Source organism: Nicotiana tomentosiformis, chromosome 2 (assembly GCF_000390325.3).
Source record: "Nicotiana tomentosiformis chromosome 2, ASM39032v3, whole genome shotgun sequence".
In the NCBI taxonomy this organism is placed as follows: Eukaryota; Viridiplantae; Streptophyta; class Magnoliopsida; order Solanales; family Solanaceae; genus Nicotiana; species Nicotiana tomentosiformis.
Window position 1 is genome coordinate 18755740 of NC_090813.1, and position 21865 is coordinate 18777604.

Genomic DNA, 21865 nt, shown 5'->3' on the forward strand with positions numbered 1-21865 from the left:
GGTTGGTTTCGGCATAAGTTGTCGAATTTGGAAGTTTCAAGTTCTTTAGGTTTGAATCGGAGGATGATTTGTGATTTTAGCGTTGTTTGATGTGGTTTGAGGGCTCGACTAAGTTCGTATGGTATTTTAGGATTGGGTGGTATGTTTGGTTGAGGTCTCGGGGGCCTCGGGTGTGTTTCGAATGCTTAACGGATGGAAATTTTGACTTACGCAATATCTGATGTTGCTAGTTTCTGGTGTTTCGCACCTGCGTTCGGTGGGGAGACCGTAGGTGCGGACTCGCACATACTGAGAGAAGGGCGCAGGTGCGCTTTTGGTCATGAGAGCCTGTGAGCACAGATGCGAGATGAGGGCCACATCTGCACATCCGCAGATGCGGTGTGGTGGTCGCAGAAGCGGATTTGGGCAGGAAGCTGAGGTGGTCAAGGTTCCGCAGAAGCGGGCAAGTGAGCGCAGAAGTGCGTCCGCAGGTGTAGAGGGTAGTGCGCAGGTGCGAAGCCTGGGAGTTTAATGAAACTCCGTAGGTGCGGAGTCTTAGCCGCAAAAGCGGTACCGCAGGTGTGGTTGAAGGCTCGAAGATGCGAGTTTCCTGGCAGAAAAAATGACCAAATCGAGGGTTTTATCTCATTTCAATTCTTGGGACTTTGAGAGCTCGGATTAAGGCGAGATTTTGAGGGATTTTCACAGGAAGCTTGTGGGTAACGATTCTTAACTCCTTTATGATTATATTCCTCTAATCTATGGTTGATTTCATCATCTAATTAAGAAATTTGGTTGAGAAATTTGGGGAAAATGGGAAGAAGTTCTTCAACTAAGATTTTGGGTTTTGATTGAGATTTTGACATCGGATTTAGATGATTTTTGTACAAGTGAACTCGTGAGTGAATGGGTGTTCATATTTTATGACTTTTACCCGATTCGGAGACGTGGGCCCCGGGAGACGTTTTAGGGCGATTTTCCAATTACTTGTTGTAACGACCCGGCCGGTCATTTTGAGAATTAGATCCCTGATCCCCTAATATCTGCTTTCTCCATATTTGTTTATGCTTTTGGGATTTGCCGGAATGTTTGGTTATGGAATTCGGGGAGTTTTGGGATACTTAGTCCCTAGTTGTGAGTTTAAGCCTTAGAGTTTGGACCATAGTCAGAATTGTGTGAAAACGGATCCGGAATGAAATTCAGTCGACTCCGTTAGCTTCGTTGAGTGATTTTGGGGATAGGAGCGCGTCCGGAATGTGTTTTGGAGGTCTATAGTGGATTTAAGCTTGAATTGGCGAAAGTTAGTTTTTCGGCGATTTCGGTCGATAGTGAAAATTTTGATATCAAGCTCGGAATGGAATTCCGAAAGTGGATGTAGGTTCGTAATGTCATTTTTGACCTGTGTGTAAAATTTAAGGTCATTCGGACTAGATTTGATGTGGTACGGTATCGTTTGTAGAATTTGAAAAATTCTTAAATTCTTAGGTTTGAATCTGTGCTTAATTCATGATTTTTGGTGTTGTTCGATGTGGTTTGAAGGCTCGACTAAGTTCGTATAGTGTTTTAGGATTGGTTGGTATGTTTAGTTGAGATCCCGGGGGCCTCGGGTGTGTTTCGGATACTTAACGGGATGAATTTGGACTTAGGAAAAATCTGGTGCTTTTTGCTGGTTCTGCTATAATCGCATTTGCGCAAGGCTGCCCGCAGGTGCGAGAAAATTGGCGCAGAAGCAGAGTTTGGTGGATTGGTCAGGGGTCGCAGGTGCGTGGAAAAAGGCCGCATCTGCGATGCCCGCAAATGCGCAAGATGCGCAGAAGCGGAAGGGATTTCCGCAGGTGTGGCCCTTTCATCGCAGGTGCGAAGGCAGAGGTGGGCAAGTGAATTGCGCAGATGCGCACTTTATCCGCACAAGCGACCCAGGTTCCGCAGGTGCGGAAATACCTGGGCAGTGGTTAAAACCGAAGGGCTTCGTGATTTTTGTCATTTTTGACTTTACAAACTCGGTTTAGGGCGATTTTTGAGAGCATTTTCGAGGCATTTCTTGAGGTAAGTCCCTTGTGCTTATTTTTTATCAATAATCTTGCTTTGCCATGTATTTTCCTACCTAGTTAGTGTGTATTTAAGGTGGAAATTGGAATTTAGAGGCTAGGGATTTGAAAGTTTGATTTGTGGATATTGTGGACCATTTGGTATCGGATTTTAGTAAATTTGATATGGTTAGACTCGTGAGTGAATGGGTGTTCAAAATTTATAATTTTTTACCCGATTCCGAGGCGTGGGACCGGAAAGACTTTTTGGGCGTTTTTTTTCTAATTTCACGCTTTAGCTTCGAATTAATTAGCTAAATTAGTTACTTGTAGTTATATTTACATTATGCAATTAATTTAAATAGATCCAGTCCATTTGGAGTCGGATACTCGTGGCAAGAACGTGATATCGAGTTGATTTAAGCGGTTCGAGGTAAGTGGCTTACCTAACCTTGTGTTGGGGACTTTCCCCTTAGGATGTTCGATATTAATTGGTGTGTGGGCGCTGTGTACGTGAGGTGACGAGTACGTACACGGACTATTATTGCAAAAATATCGTTTTTCCTTTCTAAATCATAAACTGTTTTTCCTTATTAAATTGCACTAATATGTTTAATTGTTAAACTTAGACTAGAGAAGCATGCTTACGTGTTTTAACTGCCTATTTGACATTCTGTGCGTCATGCTTAGTTAAGTCCCTATTTTCCTTATATGTGTTCAGTATAAACTGTATAACTCGATGCTATACCTGTCATTTCATCTTGAGTTGCATATTTAAATTGGGACTATGGACGTATTCCGGGAGATCCCCATGTACTGCATATTTACTTTGGGATTACGAACGTATTCCGAGAGATTCTTCAGCACTGCATATTTACATTGGGTCTACGGACGTATTCTGGGAGATCCCCCAGCACTGCATATTTACTTTGGGACTACGGGACAGTATCCCGAGAGATTCCCCACTGTGTTTACCTTGTTCTGAGCCGAGGACTCCCTTAACTGTTAAATTTTCAAGAATTTCTTTAACTATGTTACCGTAAATTTTACTTATATCTTTTACTGTTTAATTTATTATATTTACTCCGGTAGGACCTTAACCCGACCTCGTCATTACTCGACCAAGGTTAGGCTTGGCACTTACTGGGTACCATTGTGGTGTACTCATGCCCTTCCTTGCACATGTTTTCGTGTGCAGATCCAGGTGCGAGCTATCAGCCTCGGGGTTAGTGTGTGCTGCTGATTCTAGGAGACTTCAAGATACTACTGCTTGCGTCCGCAGATCTTCGGAGTCTCCTTCTACTCCCTCGTAGAGACTTTCTTTATTATCTTTAGACTTTTGTATAGAGCTACATAAATTATAGCAACTTGTGACTTAATGATATTCCAGGTCTTGGGAAATCATTTTGTATATGCTGAGTGGTACTACTCTTGGCTATTCACAATATGCTGTTTATCTTTAAAATGTTGTGTTTTCTTTATATTTTTTGTAATATTAGGTTTACCTAGTCGTAAAGACTAGGTGCCATCACGACACCTTGCGGAGGGCTAATTTGGATCGTGACAAGTTGGTATCAAAGCACTCAAAGAACGGGTTGAAGAACTCATCTCACGTTTTTCCACTCAAAGAAAGGGAGAAAAGAGAATACTTGAACACAATAAAATAAAAGAATATTAAAAGCTTTTATTGAATACGTATGTGAAGAGCTGAAGATATATTAAGGCATATGAAAAAATCGACTTTTGTTGGTTTGGTCAATAAACTCTTTATCATATGCTATGTTTTACTTTATTTAATCTTAGAAAGATCGTGGCTTAGAATGAGAAGAGAAAGTGAAAGAAAAGATCATCTCTAACACAAGCTGCAATCACATGCATGTAGCATATAATAATTGGGTTAAAAAGAACCCAGTGTGTTGGACAATATACGTATATATATATATATATATATATATATATATATATATATATATATATATATATAAAGTAATAAATATTAATTTCTAAAGCCATAATTTTAAAAGAGTAATGGGTTCAGCGACAAGAACCGAAAGGTCGAATGCATCAAATTTAAATTTTGAATACACCTCTGACTATAATTAGAAACGCCATTAGAATTTGAGACCATAGTATTTAACTGAGACATGCTAGATCGCACTATATCATCTCGGCATAGAAAGGCATGATCCATTTGAGGAAGAGGAACCAAAAAGAACCTAACTGGGAAAAGGAAAAAAAATCTTCTTTTTGTTTCTTAGTTTGTTTTTTCTCAATCAATAGAGAAGTAAGCATAACGATATGAAAGAGTAGAAGGCTCACCCATGTAAATTTCCCACTACGATTGAAAATCTCCATTCAATGTTAGTTTTTTTCAGCCCCTATACGTAGAACAGACACTACCAACCTAGATTGCACACGCCCACACAGGTCAAGACTTTAGTTTTAAGGTGTATGCGAGCTGAACTAGGTGTGCAGTTTTCAAGATTCTCACTCAAGTCTGCCAAAGGAAGGAAGTAAATTATTTGTTTCACCCGAAAAACAAACCACCCAACCTATTCTCTTAATATGATCCCAAAAGTAATTCTTCAAAATTCAAATCCAAGCACCCGCAGAAAAACAAAAACAAGATAATGAACATGAAACAAAATTAATTTAGTCCAAACACATGATGAAGCTGGGACTAAGAAGGCCAAAGTTGAAATAGAAGAGAACTCCTAAAATTATCTTGAAAGTGAATTGCTTGTTCATGGAAATGAAGGCCTTAAGATAACATACAATGATACAAATAGCTACTTATAGAAAAGATAAGGACTAGCCCAAAATCATCTAGCACACTGGATCTATGAACCAAGCATCTTCCGCTAACAACGAGAGTTCAGAATGATCTAACCGGGAGAAAGTGAGGTCGGCAAGTTCCACATGTTATTTTCTTTGCATTATGAGCTGCAGCTTTTTCAGTGCATTATGAGCTGGAAAGCCTCATTGAGACTCTCCATTGCATATTCATACCCAAGACTGTCAGCCCGTCCCTGGAACTCATCGACCTCAGCCTGCGGAACTTGGATGCCAACTAGCACATTTGCACCAGTGTCTCCCTTTCAGGACAAAAAAACAATAGAAAAAATTACTCAAAAGTAATAGCAGAAAAACTAAAGACAAGCACCGACAAAGGGAAGAACGGAACTAGAAGAATGAGATTCCATATAGGTACCTGTGCACGGTAATGAAACAAACTTATATTCCAACGTGGGCTGAAAGCATTTAAAAACTTCATCAAAGCACCGGGCTTCTCGGGAAAAGTGAATCGACACAGAAGCTCATTTTGAACATTTGTTCTGCCACCCATCTGAGAGAGAGAGAGAGAGAGAGAGAGACCCATCAATATCCAATGTGCACCGCATAATTCATAAAACCAGGTAGAACAAAGGAAACATCTCGTCACCTATGATAGGAAGTTAAAACTCATTTCTCTGCAAATGTACTCTCGAAGAATTAAGAATCTCAAGAGATGAAAACATTAATTTGTTAGTGTTAATTGTTATTTAAGTTTCTTAACATAGTGGTAAAAACTAAAATATTCGAAAACACTACTAGAATAACTACACATACTGTTTTATACTAGGAATTAAATCAATATGATATAGAGACTAAAAACATTACCAAATGCCTTAGATGATCTTTGACCAAGTCATTATCCGTAAGATTAACGGTTTGCAGTTCTGCAGATTTCATCCTCTTCACCATTTCTTCAAGTTCTAATTTTGTGTGAAGACCAACACTGCACATTAAAAAGGGGGGCCATAAAACAACGAATATAAAGCTAGCATTATTCAATTTAAAATTTTAAAATAAAATAAAACTGGCTTTATTATAGGTTATAATAATAGATTTATGGAGAGGCAAATAACTGGGAAATATTAAGAATTTGTTTATGTCCTTTCATGAATAAAGTAATTGTGTTAATAAATATTAAAATCATCATCTAAATGAGTCGAAATCTCTTTAGAATATCAAGGAGACCTTGCCTGTAAAGTACAAGAGCTTTTTCTTTCCCAGAATTGTATCTGTACTTGAATTCAGTGATATTCATTGGCCCTACCTGTAATCGAAGAGAATGCTTCAGTCTGCTATTCAGGGAAGTGCTACTAACCAAATAGCCATATTAAGCACTCAAGGTAACCTACCATTTCAGAGAACTTCTTGAAGCTACCTGGCTCTTCTGGCATAAAAGTAGCAAGAACAGCTTCCCGTTGTCTACCAACATCTGCGAGTTCAGTTACCAATCTAAGTCTGTCAAAGTTCATGTTGGCTCCACTAGTTATTGCTACTACGTTTTCACCCTTGAGGCCATAGTACTTGCAGTATGCCTCAGCTCCAGCAAGAGCAAGTGCACCTGCAGGCTCTAGTATGCTTCTTTTCTCTTCAAACATGTCCTATCAAAGGAACAATGAACTGTCACATCAAAAGATGTATAACTCATGCAAAAAAGCTGTCTCACCAGTTGTTATAGACTTGCTGCATGAAAAATGGTCATATATATCTCTAAGAAGATTACGAAAAAAAAAAAATTGGCACAGAAACATGTTGCTTCAGTGGACATTCCACAGTCTAGCACCTATAAAAGGATGATCAAGTTTAACTAAACACCAATGCCTCTCTTTTTTTCCTTTTATCTGATAACCGAGAAATCCCCGAGAGCTTGTGGCACACGGTTCGAAACTCGATGGACAAAGGCCTGTCCCTCTACCCTTTTCCACTTAGATACCAAGCTTTTGTCTGCGGCAGGGAACGAACCAGTGACGTGCGCCTAACCCACACATCACAAATTGCGGTCTTACCACTAGACCGAAACCCCGGGGGTAAAAGACCTGTGGTGCCTCTTCCCACTGATCATTTCTGAAATTTTGCGGAATGCTGGTATCAAAGTTCATAGCTTCCTACAATTTTTATATATTATTTTACAACGTTTTAATTTTCTTTTACGATTCATAATTTTGCTTAAACCACCCTGTCCATTCAGAGGCGGATCCAGAAATTCAAGAAGATGGGTGCACCACTGTTGGCAACGACAGAAGAGGGACGAGTCGCAACTGCCAAATTTGCGATTCAAGCAATTTTCAAGCTAAGGTTGTAAAGTCATTAGAGTTGGGGGCTTGGTAGTTGATGAGAGATATGGGAGATATGCTTATTCTTTTTTTCCAGAAGAATTCAATCTTTACATACTAAAGATGTAAATTATTAGTATTACGGAATTATGTCGCTTAGAGATTACTTATAGGTAATTTCTTACCACAATCATTTGATTGGTAACCTCTAATAGTAAGTAATCTATCAAGATAGTAAAATTATAGTGATAATATACAGATCTTTTAACTAATATATTTCAGTATAATGCTAAGTCCTTTTCAAGAGGGGAAAAAAAAAGAAGAGATTAAGGCTGCTTGGTTGTGAAAGAAAAGCAGGGAAAAAATAGAAAAGGGAAAAGAAGAAAGATTCAAAGGGGGAAAAGGAAAAAAGATAAAGAAAGTGCTTGGCACTTGCCAGTGGACAAGGAAAAAGAAAAGAAGAAAGCTCTAAATGAGGTTTGATCTAATTACCTCCTGTACAAAGCATTTGTCTTATCGCAAAGATTGAACCAGTGCACCAAACACTCATTTGAGAGCATGGGGCCACAGAAGATTATATCACCTTTTTCTAAAAAAAATGTATAGTAAAAATACAAATTTAGAGCCACAAGCATGGGTTCACAGGCACCAATGGCTCCAAGGCAGATCCGCCGCTGTGTCCATTCCATCTCTTAAAACATTGTTGCATAGTATCATCATATATAACACAAGAGGCCAGAACAAAGGTGAGAAAATTAACAATTCCTAGGCCCTAGCAAAGAAATAGAGGTAACTGACAAAAATTGCAATTGGTAGTCTCATTTAGGGAGACTGGTGGTGTGGTTCAAGGAGCATAATAACAGGCATTGAAAGATTTGGTCCTTAGTAAGATATAAGGTAAAAACCAAAACAGTCACATAATCCAGATGAAGCAACATGTAAAATAAAAGATGGGGGCTAACCTTTATAGATGCACATATAGCATCACGACCAACAAGGACCACGCCATCTATTAATTCCTTGCAGAGACGATAAGTTTCTTCACCGACCACTTTAACAGCTACACCATCTGCGAAACCCCCAACTTGGTCCAGCATTACTCTTTGACCATGCTGTAATGATAATGCCATTGCATTTGCATCAAGTGGCTCAACTCCAATAATCTTTATATCAGGGGCAACCCTTTTCAAATAGGCAGCAATACCAGCTATAAGACCCCCTCCACCAACAGGCACAAAGACTGCATGAATGTTTTCTTTAAGCTGTCGATTTATCTCCATTCCAACTGTACCTTGTCCTATGATGACATCAGGGTGATCAAAAGGAGGGATGAATGTACGGCCTTCAGCTTCGGCCCGCGCTTTTGCGTATGCTTGAGCTTCATCATATGCGTCTCCCACTAGAACAACAGTAGCACCCAATCTCTTAACTGATTTCCACTGCTCAGATTGGAAAAACATGGTTTTTAGAAAAATGGATAAGTTAAAATAACGGAATTCATTCAAAACTATAGCTATAAAAACCAAAAGTGTAATTCAACAATCCTAACTTTAATGTCTGGTGTAGTAACAGGCATGGCAATCACAGCATTGCAGCCAAGTCTCTGAGCGGCTAATGCAACACCTTGTGCATGATTTCCAGCTGATGAGCATATAACCCCTCTTTCCAACTGCTCCTTAGAAAGTTTTGCCATCATATTGTAAGCTCCTCTGAGCTTGAACGAGAAGACCTGCCCATATGAGTATGTCAAATTTACTGAGTGTACTCTACTCCAATGCAAAATATTGTATTTCCAACTATAAGAACCTCTTCTTTCATTCATTCACTCATGCTTTCTATCTTTCTTTCTTTCTTTTTTTGGAGGGGAGTTTAGAAAATCTTAAGGAGAATAACAGCCTACAGAAGTGGAACAAGCATTAACTTTTCAAAGCCAAAAGTATAGAGGAATAATATTTAGGGGAAACAAAAGATACAAAACTAGATAAATCCACAGAACCAATCAGATAAGCACAAGCCCACTGTCTATTTTGTTTTTTCTTTCCCTAATGTAATTAAACCTCGTCTAACCCCAACAAGAAAAAGATCCGAATCAACCCAAAATGTAACAAGAGTGGATCAAAGCCAAACGACGGATAGAGTAGAGCAGAGTCAATTTCCTCTTCGAGTGTCGGTTGAGTTTGGTCAAAGGGAAAAAGAAACATGAATACGTGATAAGAGAAAAATGCCTAACATGGATGTTCTTGAAACAATGCAATTACAGTAAGTTCAAAAGATTCCTTAAATTTCAAATATTTGAAGCATAATCAAAATATAATGAGACAAACCTCGAATAGCTTAGAATCTTTCTATCAAAGTTTAAAAGAATAAATTACAGGTACATGCCTGTAATAGACAAATATTTGAAAATCAAGATCCAACAATGTGAGAAAATATTCAAGAAATTAAGATCCAAAGCTACCCGACTTTTCCCCTAGCCCCAGCTCAAAGGAAGTCAACTGCTTCATTTTCCCCACACTATATACATAAAAGCTTATACATTTCTGACGTCTCTTGCATATCTCTGCAGCCCCCTAATTGTCACTCCGAGGAAATCTATACCTTGTTTTTAAAATAAGTTGAGGAAATCCATATCTAAGCAAAGACTTCATCCCAAAAACAGTCTCTAAGACCTCCCTTTCTGTTACGCGGTTGCTATGTACAATAAGGTATAGCACCCAAATTTCTAGTCCTAATACATTGCCCGACCTTTCAACCCCCAAAAGCAAACACCAAATTCCCAAAACCTGCTCTTGGCATAGCTTGGAGGCTCAACTTTCCCGAAACCAGTCACGTCAAAGAACAAAAAAGTCCTGACAGATCATTCTTAGACAGTGAATTGTAGTGCAATCCCACAGGAAAAAACAAAGAGAACAGAAGCTACTTCAGCCATTTGATATGGTTTAGTTCCAGATATTAAGGAGAACGGAAATCTTAATAGTAGCTAAATCACTAACTATGAGATGTACTTCTGGACAATAAATTTCTATTACAGTAGTTCTATTCTATCACAAAAGAACTGCATAATCTTTCATTTGACATTTTGAGGGGAAAATGTGTTTCTCATACCAACTACTCTCTTAGTATTTTTCAAGTTTTCATTTGACTTTCTCATACCAAATACTCTTAGTAACCAAATATTCTCTCAGTGTAAAGTAGCTTTCAGCTGTTAAAAAATTAGTTCTGAAGAAATTCCATTTACACAACAACAACAACTACTACTATGCCTCAATCCAAAACTAGAGTGATAATCCTAATATTAATTAGCACAGAAATATATCAAGAACTTAATTTAATAACAAAAATTCAAACTTTAACAATTCCTATGTAATGTATCAAAGAACAAACCGAAAGATACATACAGGCTGAAGATCCTCTCTTTTGAGCCACACATTAACTCCCAATCTCTCTGACAGCTTAGGCGCGTTCTGCAAAGGAGTCTCATAAGCCACGTCATACACTTTCGACGACAAGATATTTGTCAAATACTCGTAACCAATCTTACCACCGGTACCTAAAACCGGACTATTCGGTATTAAGTATCCCGGTTCGCACTGCAACGAGCTCGGCGAAACTCGTAGCAACGGAACCGAAGGTGAATCCTGTGACGGTGATGCCTGTAACGGCTCCGCTGCCGTAACTGGAGATGACAAGATCTCCACCGCCTTAGCACGGATAAATGCGTTCCTTTTGCTTTTTCTCGTTTTCACGGCATTAGTAGGAACAATGGGGGAGCTTTTAGCCGTTAAGTCCGGACGAAGGCAGGAATTCAACGACTTTAAAGCGGTAAAATGAAGAACCTCCATTTGTACGTATACAATAGAATCCGGCGGTGGCGGGGATGTGGAGATTTAGCCGGCGGCGGAGGTCGTTGTCTAAGGGTTGCAGCGGAGGAAGGAGGAAGAGAAATGGCGTGAATTGTTTAATTTATATAGGGCCCTGTTTGTTTGGTTGTTGAAGTCTTTGTTATCAAATTGTAATCTCACTAAATCTAAATGCCTATAAACTGTGGCCGACATGAAGGTTTTCCTAACACACGTGACTGTTGAGAAGTAAGAACAATAAATAGCTCAAAGTGAAATTTCACTTTATTGTGTACTTTTTTGTTTAATGAGATACTCCCTCGCGTAGAAATATTTATTAATAAATACTTTTAGTTTATAACCACAATGTTTAAAAATAGAAAAAGATTTCACTTTTTTTGTGTTTTGCCATAAAATTTTCACTTAAAAGAAAAATTTTAAAATTTTAAAAAACTATATAAGGCTATTTTACAAAAAATTTAGTGCAAATCACTCACAAAAATTCAAATAAAATTATATTAATATTCAAACACAACTTTAATTTTTAAATATTATTTTAACTTAAAATTAATTTTTTATTTTTTTCAGAATTTTACAATTCCTATGTCGAAAAGTCCACTAAGTATTCTGTAAAGTATTCATGATTTTCAATTTTAATCTTTTGCTGTGTTGGTAGAAAATTTTGGGAGCCGCCCCTGTCCTGTGGTCCCCAATAATAATATTTTTCGAAAATGGGTAAAGTAAGAACATAAATGGTAGATTTGACATTTTTTCAGAAAATGGGACTGTACACCTATTGAAATAGTTTCGAAATAACTGTTGTTTTATGCTTCTGAACCGTATAGAGCCTTTTTATCATCTCCGTAAAAGATTTAGTATGCCTTTGGATATAAAAATTTTAATTTTTGAAAAAAAATATTGTATTTGAAGTTGATTTGAACATGATATTTAAAATTTAAAATTATGTTTATACATACATTTCACTTGAAAACATATTACAATTTTATGAATGAAAAAAAAAAACTGAAAATGTTTGAAAATTTATTTTCGAAAAAATTTTAAAATCTTTCAAAATTTCATGGACAAATATTTTATTTTATTTTAATTTTTTATGTACAAACGGGGCATTAATTGTTGCGAATAGCTTATTTGAAAATATTACTTCAAAAAGAAAAAAGAATAACAAAAAACATATTTGAAAACGCGATGCATGTCATTGACCAATTTTTAATAATTTCACTTTCCCTTGTGGTGTCTCTTGGTATTATGAAAGGAATACAAACAAAAAAATATAGAAATGGAAGTCGTACAAAATCAAATACTTCTCTATGGAATACAAAGTGCTTTCTTTCGATCTCAAATATTTATTGCTCCGATATGAATTTGTATTAAAATAACTGACGTTTTTGAAAAAATAAAAAGTCAATTATCACTTTTCAAACCTACTTTTAATTGATAGAGTGTTTATTAAGTGTGAAATTTAAGGTAGAGATAAATGGTAATTTTAGACATACTCTAACGGTTAAGGTTATTAAATGTCTTTTTTAAGAATATGCAAAAATCATATAATAATAATATAGTCAAACATTTATATAACACCATCCCTATATAACAACACTTCTTTATAAAAGCCAAAAATTTTCGGAACCAATTTTCATGCTATGTTACTCCCTTTTGTTTCAATTTATGTGAACATATTTTGTAATTATGGCTAATATTTTGGCTAATGGAGTCCATCTCACATAAGTATAAGTATATTTGCAAAGTGTAGACTTTGTTGGCAATATTCTTTGGGACCCAAAAATATTGCATTATGTGTTGGACATCATTTGCACAAGTTGTATCTCTTCTTTTACACCTAAGAGGCCAAGACTTTTTTGCCTATAAAAGGAAAGGTCATTAGTTCATTTTATACACACCAACAAGACTTCAGTCTTCATTTCTTGTTTCTTCCTTTCCTCCTTTATTAAGAGTGTTTTGTATGAGAGTTAAGTGTTGGGAAGCACTTGTGTGAACCATTTCTTTGGAGTGATCTTGTGAGGTTATTCTCTTAGAGTATTTGGGATTAATTAGAGTATTTACTCTAGTTTTGTACTCTTATTCGTATAGTGAAATTGCTCCTCTCCGCTTGTGGACGTAGGTCACTTTGACCGAACCACGTTAAATTGGTGTCTTCTTTATCTGCTTTAATTGATATTATTATCAACTTCCATTATCTTTGTTATTGTCATTATACCGTTGTTTGGCTAAATTTCGCACTACCCGGGTTTCCGATCCTAACAAATTTTCTTTTTAGTCCGTGCCAAAAAGAATGACCTCTTTCCTTATTTGGAAACAATTTACTTTTATACAATGATTTATAGCCACACAAAATATATGTGCCTCATTTTACACAACAAGTTCAAAAGTCTTCTCTCTTTTCTTAAATTCCGTGCCCAGTCAAATGGGTTTACATAAATTGAAACGGAAGGAGTATAATATATGTTCTCTATAACAGCACTTCGTTATAACATACAAAAATATTCGGAACAAACAAGAATGTTATAGAGATGTTTGATTGTAGATGTTTTGGTTCTTCTCCTAGAAAAGAGTTTATTTCTTTTCAAACTAATCAAAAGTTTCTCAATATGAGGTTAATTAATTCGATAGATGATGGTTTAGTCAATTTAGTCTTTAGTTAAAAGTTTCGTTTTGAATGATATGTACTTAAATCTTCTAGTATTTCTTTTCATATCACGAGAAATTTTATTGGAATTTTATTCTCTCGATTGATTTATAGCTAGATTTTATTGCTTTGTCACTCTTTTGAAAAAGAAATGCAATACTAATTTCACGGGATATGAGTGATATTGGTGTTGTTAAAAAGATGGAAGCTGTCGACAAGGATTTTGACTGTCAATTTCAATATGTTATGATAAACATTGAAAACGTGATGCATGCAACTATCTGTCCCAAATTCTCTTTTCCTTTTTAGTGATTGTGATTGAAAAAGGTGAATATCTTATCCAATAAATATTTTAATTGTTTTTGTATTTAACGGTATAAAAATGTGAATTATCATCTCACGATAATCAATTATTAAATTGAGCCAAAAATAATTATAAATATGAATTATCCTTACCATCTCACGACGCCTGATTAATAATACTAAAAAAGTTATTGCAACGCTTTGCATATGGCCAAATACCAGAATTTGTAATTTATATGCGACGCCACCAACATATGAAAAGAATCCTTACAAATAAGGGTGTGCAAACGAAATCAACAAACCGCACCAATTCGATAATTCAAGTTAACCCGAGAAAAAGAACTCCGACTATAATTTGGTTTGACTTGGTTAGGTGTTGGAGAAAAAACCCGACCATAATTGATTTTGTTTGGTTTTAACTAAAAAAATATCAAATCGAAACCAAATTAACCCGACATTATAGGTATGAAAGTTTTAAATATATTTAATACATAAAAAATTTATTGTAGTGTAGTTTATAAGTATTTCTTAAGATATTTCATAGTTTTATCTTTTAGCGTATTATCTCAAGCTTGGACTTATATTTTTTGGATGCTCCAATAAGTTTTATAGTCCATAAATATTAGTTACTCAAATAAATCCTAAAGTGAAATCAAATCAATATTAATGCTAATAAAAGACATGCAATTCAATTGTACTATGAATGAAAATAGTGTTGGATATCTATTTTTAGTTTTTTCATTGTTTAGATAAAATGCATAACTTATTTTTCTTTTAGTATTTAATTAAATAAATAATAGTAGTACTTATTAGTTGTACTTATTTTAGCAACTTAGTAATTTTAAATTATGTTTGTTTTCATTATGGCTTATTAATAATAAATTTTATGCAATTTTATTATATTTATTGTTGAATATTTTTGTACAATGCGATGATTCATCTCATATTTATGTTATTTTATTGAAAAACACCTTATATAGTTATGTCTTACTAAGATTAAAGAAATATTTGAAACACAAATTCTATATTTTGTGTTATGAAGACTTTATGGAGGAAAAAATCGAAAATCCAAAAAACCTAAAAATACGAGATTAAAAAACTCGACTTTTATTGGTTTGGTTTGGACTTTAAATTTAATAACCTGACACAATTAATTTGATTTGGTAATTGAAAAATACCTGATACATCCTTACTAGTTTTTCTTGAACGAATATTCGAATCCAAAAGGTGATTCAGGGTCTAAAAGTACGCAAAATTCACCAAATCAAGCCGAATAACACTGTCGTGCTTAAAAGCGAGATGCACTTTTTAAATTTATCAAACACGTATATTCTTTAAAGTAAAAGTACTCAATCACAATTAAACTGAAAGTGTTAAAATATTCCTTTTATTAGAAGATGCCAAAATTTAGAATCGCTTAATGCACGTATCATATTTTAAAATTTAAATTTTATGAGTTCAATCTTTAAAATTTTTAGCATTGAACTCATTATAATTTTAAAGTTATGGGTTCATATATACTATTTATTACACTTTTAATAAAAATTTTACATATAAATTTATGTTATGTATAAAAAGCTATGGATTCAATTGAACTTGCCTTTGCGTTTGATTCGCCAATGCACTTGGCTATATATGCAAAAACAAATTAAAGTAGTGCTATACACCTATTCTAGTGGAAAATTCTTAATTAAGGGATCGAGCAAAGTTGGTTTCTTTCGCATCAGCAAAAATATACTATTACTCTCGTATAAATACAATACTTCTACATTTAGGTTTTTCCAGTTTCTGGGTATTAAATTCTTTTTTTCATTTACAGTAACAATATATAATATTTTAGATTTAAATTATATGCATTGATAGTATAATGATCTTTTACACTATAAATGTAACTAACAGTTGTTATAACAAATTATTTATCATTTATTAAAGAATATAAATCAATGATATTAAATGCAATTGCCTTTACTTAACCTGATTGTATAATGATATGTTACAAGTACCTTACTTTATATTTTGATGATCTAACAAACTTACTCTCAAGAACCAATAAGGAACCAGTTACATATTCTCAAGACCTTAAGATCGAAAGGTTCCAGCTTGGAATATGCTTCGACTCTTCAGAGTCAGAGGAACAACAGAGGGAACAGATAACTATCGTTTTCCGAGGAAACTGTACAAGTCAACTGCCTCAGCTGTAAAGTTGCTGCTTGCACATGCTACAGTATAGAAACAGTGCAGCCGCCAACTTTATGGGGAGTGTCTTTTACCTACCTTGCTTACATCATCCCAAGTGATGTCACAAGTGCATTATTAACATCAAGGAAGGTAAAACAAAGGACTTGTTCACTTAGAGAATTCATAGAAACTCCCTCACGGTTATTGATCATCAAGCAATCAATTCTCAAGTGCATCAAGAACAAAGAGCAACACTACTACGAACCAGTTCCTCATAGCAAGTCATTGTATGTCCTTAGTTGAGTTATAACTTTATAATAGTTCTTCAATTGTAATTCTTACTTAGCTTGTTTAGAAGTATTCTGTAGGAAACCCTTTTATAAACCTTAAACTTTTGTGTTTGAGTCTTGGCTAGAGTTAGTCGAGTTGTAAAGTCTTTGTAATATAGTTATTACAAAGTGGCTTGTAATAAAGTATTACAAGTTAGTGAGGGATTAAGAGGTTAATTCCTAGGTAGCAGAGGTTGTAATCTAAAAGTTGCTTAGTAGTGAAGTTGAAATCCTACAAGGGTAGGTCGTGGATTTTAATCCCATTGAGCTAGAAATTTTTCACATAAAAATTCTCTTGTCATTTACTTACTGCAATGTGCGTGTATTCTAGTGGAACTGATAGGAAACCTGGTTCTCTATAGAGTTTGGTGGACCCTTATATTCTATCAATTGGTATCAGAGCGGGTTCTTTCTATCAGGTTAACACCTAGAAAGGATCCTCGTGGCTGCTTCTCCAAACTTCTAAGAAGGCCAGTCTACTTACAGACCACCTAGGTTCAATGGACAGTATTACGGATAATGGAAAACTAGGATGCACGACTTCATCATGGCTGAAGATTCTGAGCTATGGGATGTCATATATGACAGACCCTTCGTCCCTACCAAGAACCTTGGCGACCCAGCTATAGCCATTCCCAAGACAAGGAAGGAATTCAATGCTGCTGATCAAAAGGCGGTAGAGAAGAATTTTCGTGCAAAGAAAATTCTTGTTTGTGGTATTGGTCCTGACGAATACAACAGGATATCAGCAAGTCAGTCAGCCAAGAAAATTTGTGAAGCCCTTCAGACAACTCATGAAGGAACAACAAAGGTGAAGCAATCTAAGATCGACATGCTCACAACTGAATACGAGCTCTTCAGGATGAAAGACGATGAATCCATCCAAGATATGCATACTCGGTTCACCTCTATCATCAATGAGCTTCACTCTCTTGGTGAAATCATTCCAAGAAACAAGCTTGTCAGAAAAATCCTTAGTGTGCTACCCAGCTCTTGGGAAAGCAAAGTGAACGCTATTACAGAGGCGAAAGACTTGCAGGAGCTAACTATTGATGAGCTTGTTGGCAATCTGAAAATATATGAAATGAAGAAGAAGAAGAAGAAGAAGAGAACCCAAGAGAGAGAAGAACTTGGTCCTCAAGACGGGCAACAATGATTCAAGTGGTGAGGATAGTGATATGGCTTACTTGATGGTTCATAGGAATGGAGGCATTCCAAAAAGGGAAAGTTCTAGCAAGCCAAAATATTATGACCTCTGTCATAAATGTGGCAAGCTAGGATACTTCATCAAGGATTGCCCTCTCCTAAAGCAAGATCAGTACAAAAACAACTTTGACAAAGCAGCCAAGAGGAACCCGGTTCCTGATAAACGCCTCAATAGAAAGAATGTCGCTAACAATGTTGTAAAACAAACTCTTGCTGCATTCGGAGACTCTTCCAGTGAATCTGAAGAAGAAAATAATCATGGTGATAGTTCAATGATGGCAGTGGAAAGTGAAGCAACTGAGTATGATTCAATCTTTGCCTTGATGGCTCAGTCTGATGATGATGAAGATGACGGTGATGATGAGGTAAATTTTCTGGATGTTCAGAAAAATCTGAAATCTTATTCTCCTAAAAAACTCATGTCATTGGCAAATGTGTTAATTGATGCTTATCATAGTCTTATAAATGATAAAGATTCTTTAATTGTGAAGTTAGGAGAAGCAGAACAGACCAGAGATGACCTCGTAGTTGTTGTAGTTGACTTAAAGAAAAAAATTGAGAACCTGAAGAAAGAGAAAGATACTTTAGATGAAAAAATTACAATATAGAACATGGAAGAGATGATCTAATGGTGGTTGTGGTAGACCTAAAAGAGACCGTCGAGTGTTTAAAAAGGGAAAAAGAAGCATTAGCTGAGAAAGTTGCTAACCTTGAGCATGAGAGAGATGACCTATTAGTGGTGGTAGTGGATTTGAAGGAAACAATTAGGGAACTTAAAATGGAGAGTAGGCCTGAAAGTTATCAAAAGGGAAAGGAAATTGCAAGCGAGGCACACATTAAGCTTGAAAGTGAGTTAAATTCAGTGAAGTCTAGTTTGTGTGCTGAGCTTGAAAAAAATAAACAACTTTAGGAAGAAATAGGCAAAGTGAAGAGTGGTCTTGAAAAGTCACTCAAATGGACCTGGTCTTCTGATGCTATCACTTACATGTACACAAACAATGGGGGAAACAGGCAGGGAATTGGGTTTCAAAGGGAAAAGATTCCCTACAACCCTCATAGCAAGTATGTTACTGTACCTGACAATTGGCATTGCACTCACTGCGGTAACAATGGACACTTTAAAGAAAACTGTAAGACCAGATTTTAGTCACAGCAGAAAAACAAATCTTTTGCTGAAAAAGTAACCACTGGCATAGAACCTGGTCCCTCATATAAAAAACGCATGATGCCTGCATAGACCAAAAGATCCCTCATTCACCTCTTTCCTCGTTATAAGGGACCCAAACTAATTTGGGTTCCTAAGTCTAACTCCTGATCTTCTTGTTTAGGGAACAATGAAAGGAAGCAGCCTATAATGGTACACGGATAGTAGTTGCTCAAAGCATATGACTGGAAGTACAAATGATTTCCTTTCATTTAAGGCCCTGCAAGGAGGGAGTGTATCCTTTGGAAATGGAAAGAAATGATACATTCTGGGAGTTGGAAGGATTGGGAAGTCTCTCTCACACTCAATCGAAAATATGTACTATGTGAACGGATTAAAGTACAACTTGCTAAGTGTTTCCCAGATCTGTGACTAGGAAAACAAGGTAGAATTTGTGTAAAAAATATGTACAGTCACAAACTTAGTGACTGGTAAGGTGGTGCTAGTAGCAAAAAAATACAAAAATATCTATGTTGCTAATTTTGAGTCTCTACAGAATGGTGATCCCAGTTGTCTAAGTGCCGTAGATGATGATGCTGAACTATGGCACAGGAGGCTGGGTCATGCAAGCTTCACATTGCTGAATAAATTGGTCAGGAAGGACATGGTTCGTGGTTTGTCCAAGTCAAGCTTCAAGGATCACAAAGTGTATGATGCATGTGTAAAAGGCAAGCAAGTCAAATCCTCATTCAAGCCCAAAAAGAAAGCTAGCACCTCAAGGATACTTGATCTCCTTCACATGGATCTATGTAGACCTATGAGGGTGCCAAGCAGAGGAGGAAAGAAGTACATCTTTGTGATAGTTGATGACTACTCCAGATTCACCTGAACTCTGTTTCTCAGGACCAAAGATGAAACCTTTGAAGTGTTCGTTGCTTTTGTCAAGAAGATCCAAGTGAAGATGGGTAATAAGGTAGCCAACATCAGGTCTGATCATGGGACAGAGTTTAACAATGCCAAATTTGATGAGTTCTGTACCAAAAATGGTATCACTCACAATTTCTCAGCACCAAGAACACCTCAACAAAATGGTATTGTGGAGAGGAAGAATAGAACTCTTGAAGTCACGGTAAGAACAATGTTGATTGACAGTAGGATTGCAAAGAATTTTTGGGTAGAAGCTGTTAACACTGCCTGCTATTTGGTGAACAGGTGCATGATCAGGTCCATTCTGAACAAAACTCCATATGAACTACTGAATTGAAGGAAGCCCAAGCTGACACATCTAAGGACTTTTGGGTGTAAATGCTTTGTTCACAACAATGGAAAGGAAGCTCTTGGAAAATTCGATGCCAAAAGTGATGAAGGAATTTTTCTAGGATACTCATCGCAAAGCAAAGCTTACAAAGTGTACAATAAAAGGACTCAATGTGTTGAGGAAAGTATACATGTGATGTTTGATGAATCTCATCTCTTATGTTAGAAAGACAGACGTGTTGATCAAGGTGGAGAACCCTCATCTGTCCCTGGTGAAGTCATTGACATGGCAAATGGAAAAACTAACATGAGGGGTCAGGTCAAGGATTCAATTGACAATGGCACAAATGAATCTCCAACTGACATAGAGGAACCAGGTTCCTCAATCAGAACAACTGAAGTTAAAAATAGAGTTGTTGATGCAGTCCAAGGTACTCCACTTGCTGAAGTTAGAAGCGCCCAAGAACCTCAGTCAGACATACCTGGGCCCTCCACCAATGAGATTCAGGTACCAAATTGGAAGCATAAAAGCTCACATCCTCTTGACAACATAATCACCCATCTTGACTTAGGAGTTCAAACCATGTAAAAAGTAAGAAACTCACTTGCCTTTTCAGCCTTTCTTTCTCAAATAGAGCCCAAAAACATCAAAGAGGCGTTGAAAGATGCAGACTAGATCACAACCATGCAAGAGGAGCTGCAACAATTTAAAAGAAGCAAGGTATGGCACCTAGTCCCTCGACCCGCAGATCGAACTATCATAGGAACCAGGTGGGTATTCAGAAACAAACTTGATGAGTTTGGAAATACAACAAGAAATAAGGCAAGGCTTGTAGTTCAGGGCTACAATCAGGAAGAAGGGATCGATTATGATGAAATACTTGCTCTAGTTGCTCGAATGGAAGCCATTAGAATTCTTATTGCCTTTGCATCTCATATGGAGTTCACACTATTCAAAATGGATATCAAAAGTGTATTTCTAAATGGCTATCTGCAAAGAAGAAGTCTATGTCAAACAACCTCCTGGTTTTGAGTGTCACGAGCATCCTAAGCATGTGTTCAAACTAGACAAGGCATTATACGGGCTAAAGCAGGCTCCCCGATCTTGGTATGAAAGGTTGTCAAAATTCCTTATAGAAAATGGATTTACAAGAGGAAAAATTGACAACACTCTTTTTCTGAAAAAATGAGGGAGGAACCTGCTCATTGTTCAGGTATATGTTGATGATATCATCTTTGGAGCCACAACTGACTCTCTTTGTGAAGAATTTGCAAAACTCATGGGGAGTGAGTTCGAGATGAGTATGATGGGATAATTAAATTTCTTTCTCGGACTTCAAGTGAAGCAATCTCAGAAGGGAACATTGATAAGTCAGCAGAAGTACATCAAGGAATTGCTGAAAAGGGTTGACAAGGAAGCATCAAAAGTCATCGATACCCCTATTGCCACAGCTACCCATCTAGACATGGATGGACCTAGTTCCCCTGTAAATCAGACCATGTATAGAGGGATCATATGGTCACTCTTGTATCTCACTGCAAGCAGACCAGACATTATGTTCAGCGTGGGCCTTTGTGCAAGGTTTCAATCTAATCCAAAGGAATCTCATCTGAAGGCTGCCAAGAGAATATTGAGATATCTCAAAGGAACGCAGGACCTGGTTCTCTACTATCCCTCAGGTGAGAGCTTTGATCTTATTGGGTATGCTGACGCTGATTATGCAGGCTATCTGGTGGGCAGGAAAAGCACGCCTGGAATAGCACATTTCCTGGGTTCTTGCCTAATCTCGTGGGGTACAAGGAAGCAAAACTTAGTGGCACTCTCAATTGCAG

The 21865-nt window shown here is 36.6% G+C and overlaps 2 protein-coding genes across 2 annotated transcripts; one reads left to right on the forward strand and one right to left on the reverse strand.

The window, feature by feature from the left end:
* Positions 1-4701: 4701 nt before the first annotated feature.
* On the reverse strand, positions 4702-11115 carry LOC104090314 (threonine dehydratase 1 biosynthetic, chloroplastic). The gene is made up of 8 exons (XM_070195047.1): positions 10510-11115; positions 8661-8840; positions 8074-8550; positions 6187-6439; positions 6032-6101; positions 5667-5784; positions 5218-5352; positions 4702-5101 (listed from the first exon to the last, which is right to left on the reverse strand). Exons 1-8 carry the CDS (start codon positions 10951-10953, stop codon positions 4961-4963), a joined length of 1818 nt encoding a protein of 605 aa, XP_070051148.1. The 5' UTR covers positions 10954-11115; the 3' UTR covers positions 4702-4960.
* A 5857-nt stretch (positions 11116-16972) lies between these two features.
* Positions 16973-17581, forward strand: LOC138904431 (uncharacterized). Its single transcript, XM_070192930.1, has one exon. It carries the CDS (start codon positions 16973-16975, stop codon positions 17579-17581), a length of 609 nt encoding a protein of 202 aa, XP_070049031.1.
* Positions 17582-21865: the final 4284 nt, after the last annotated feature.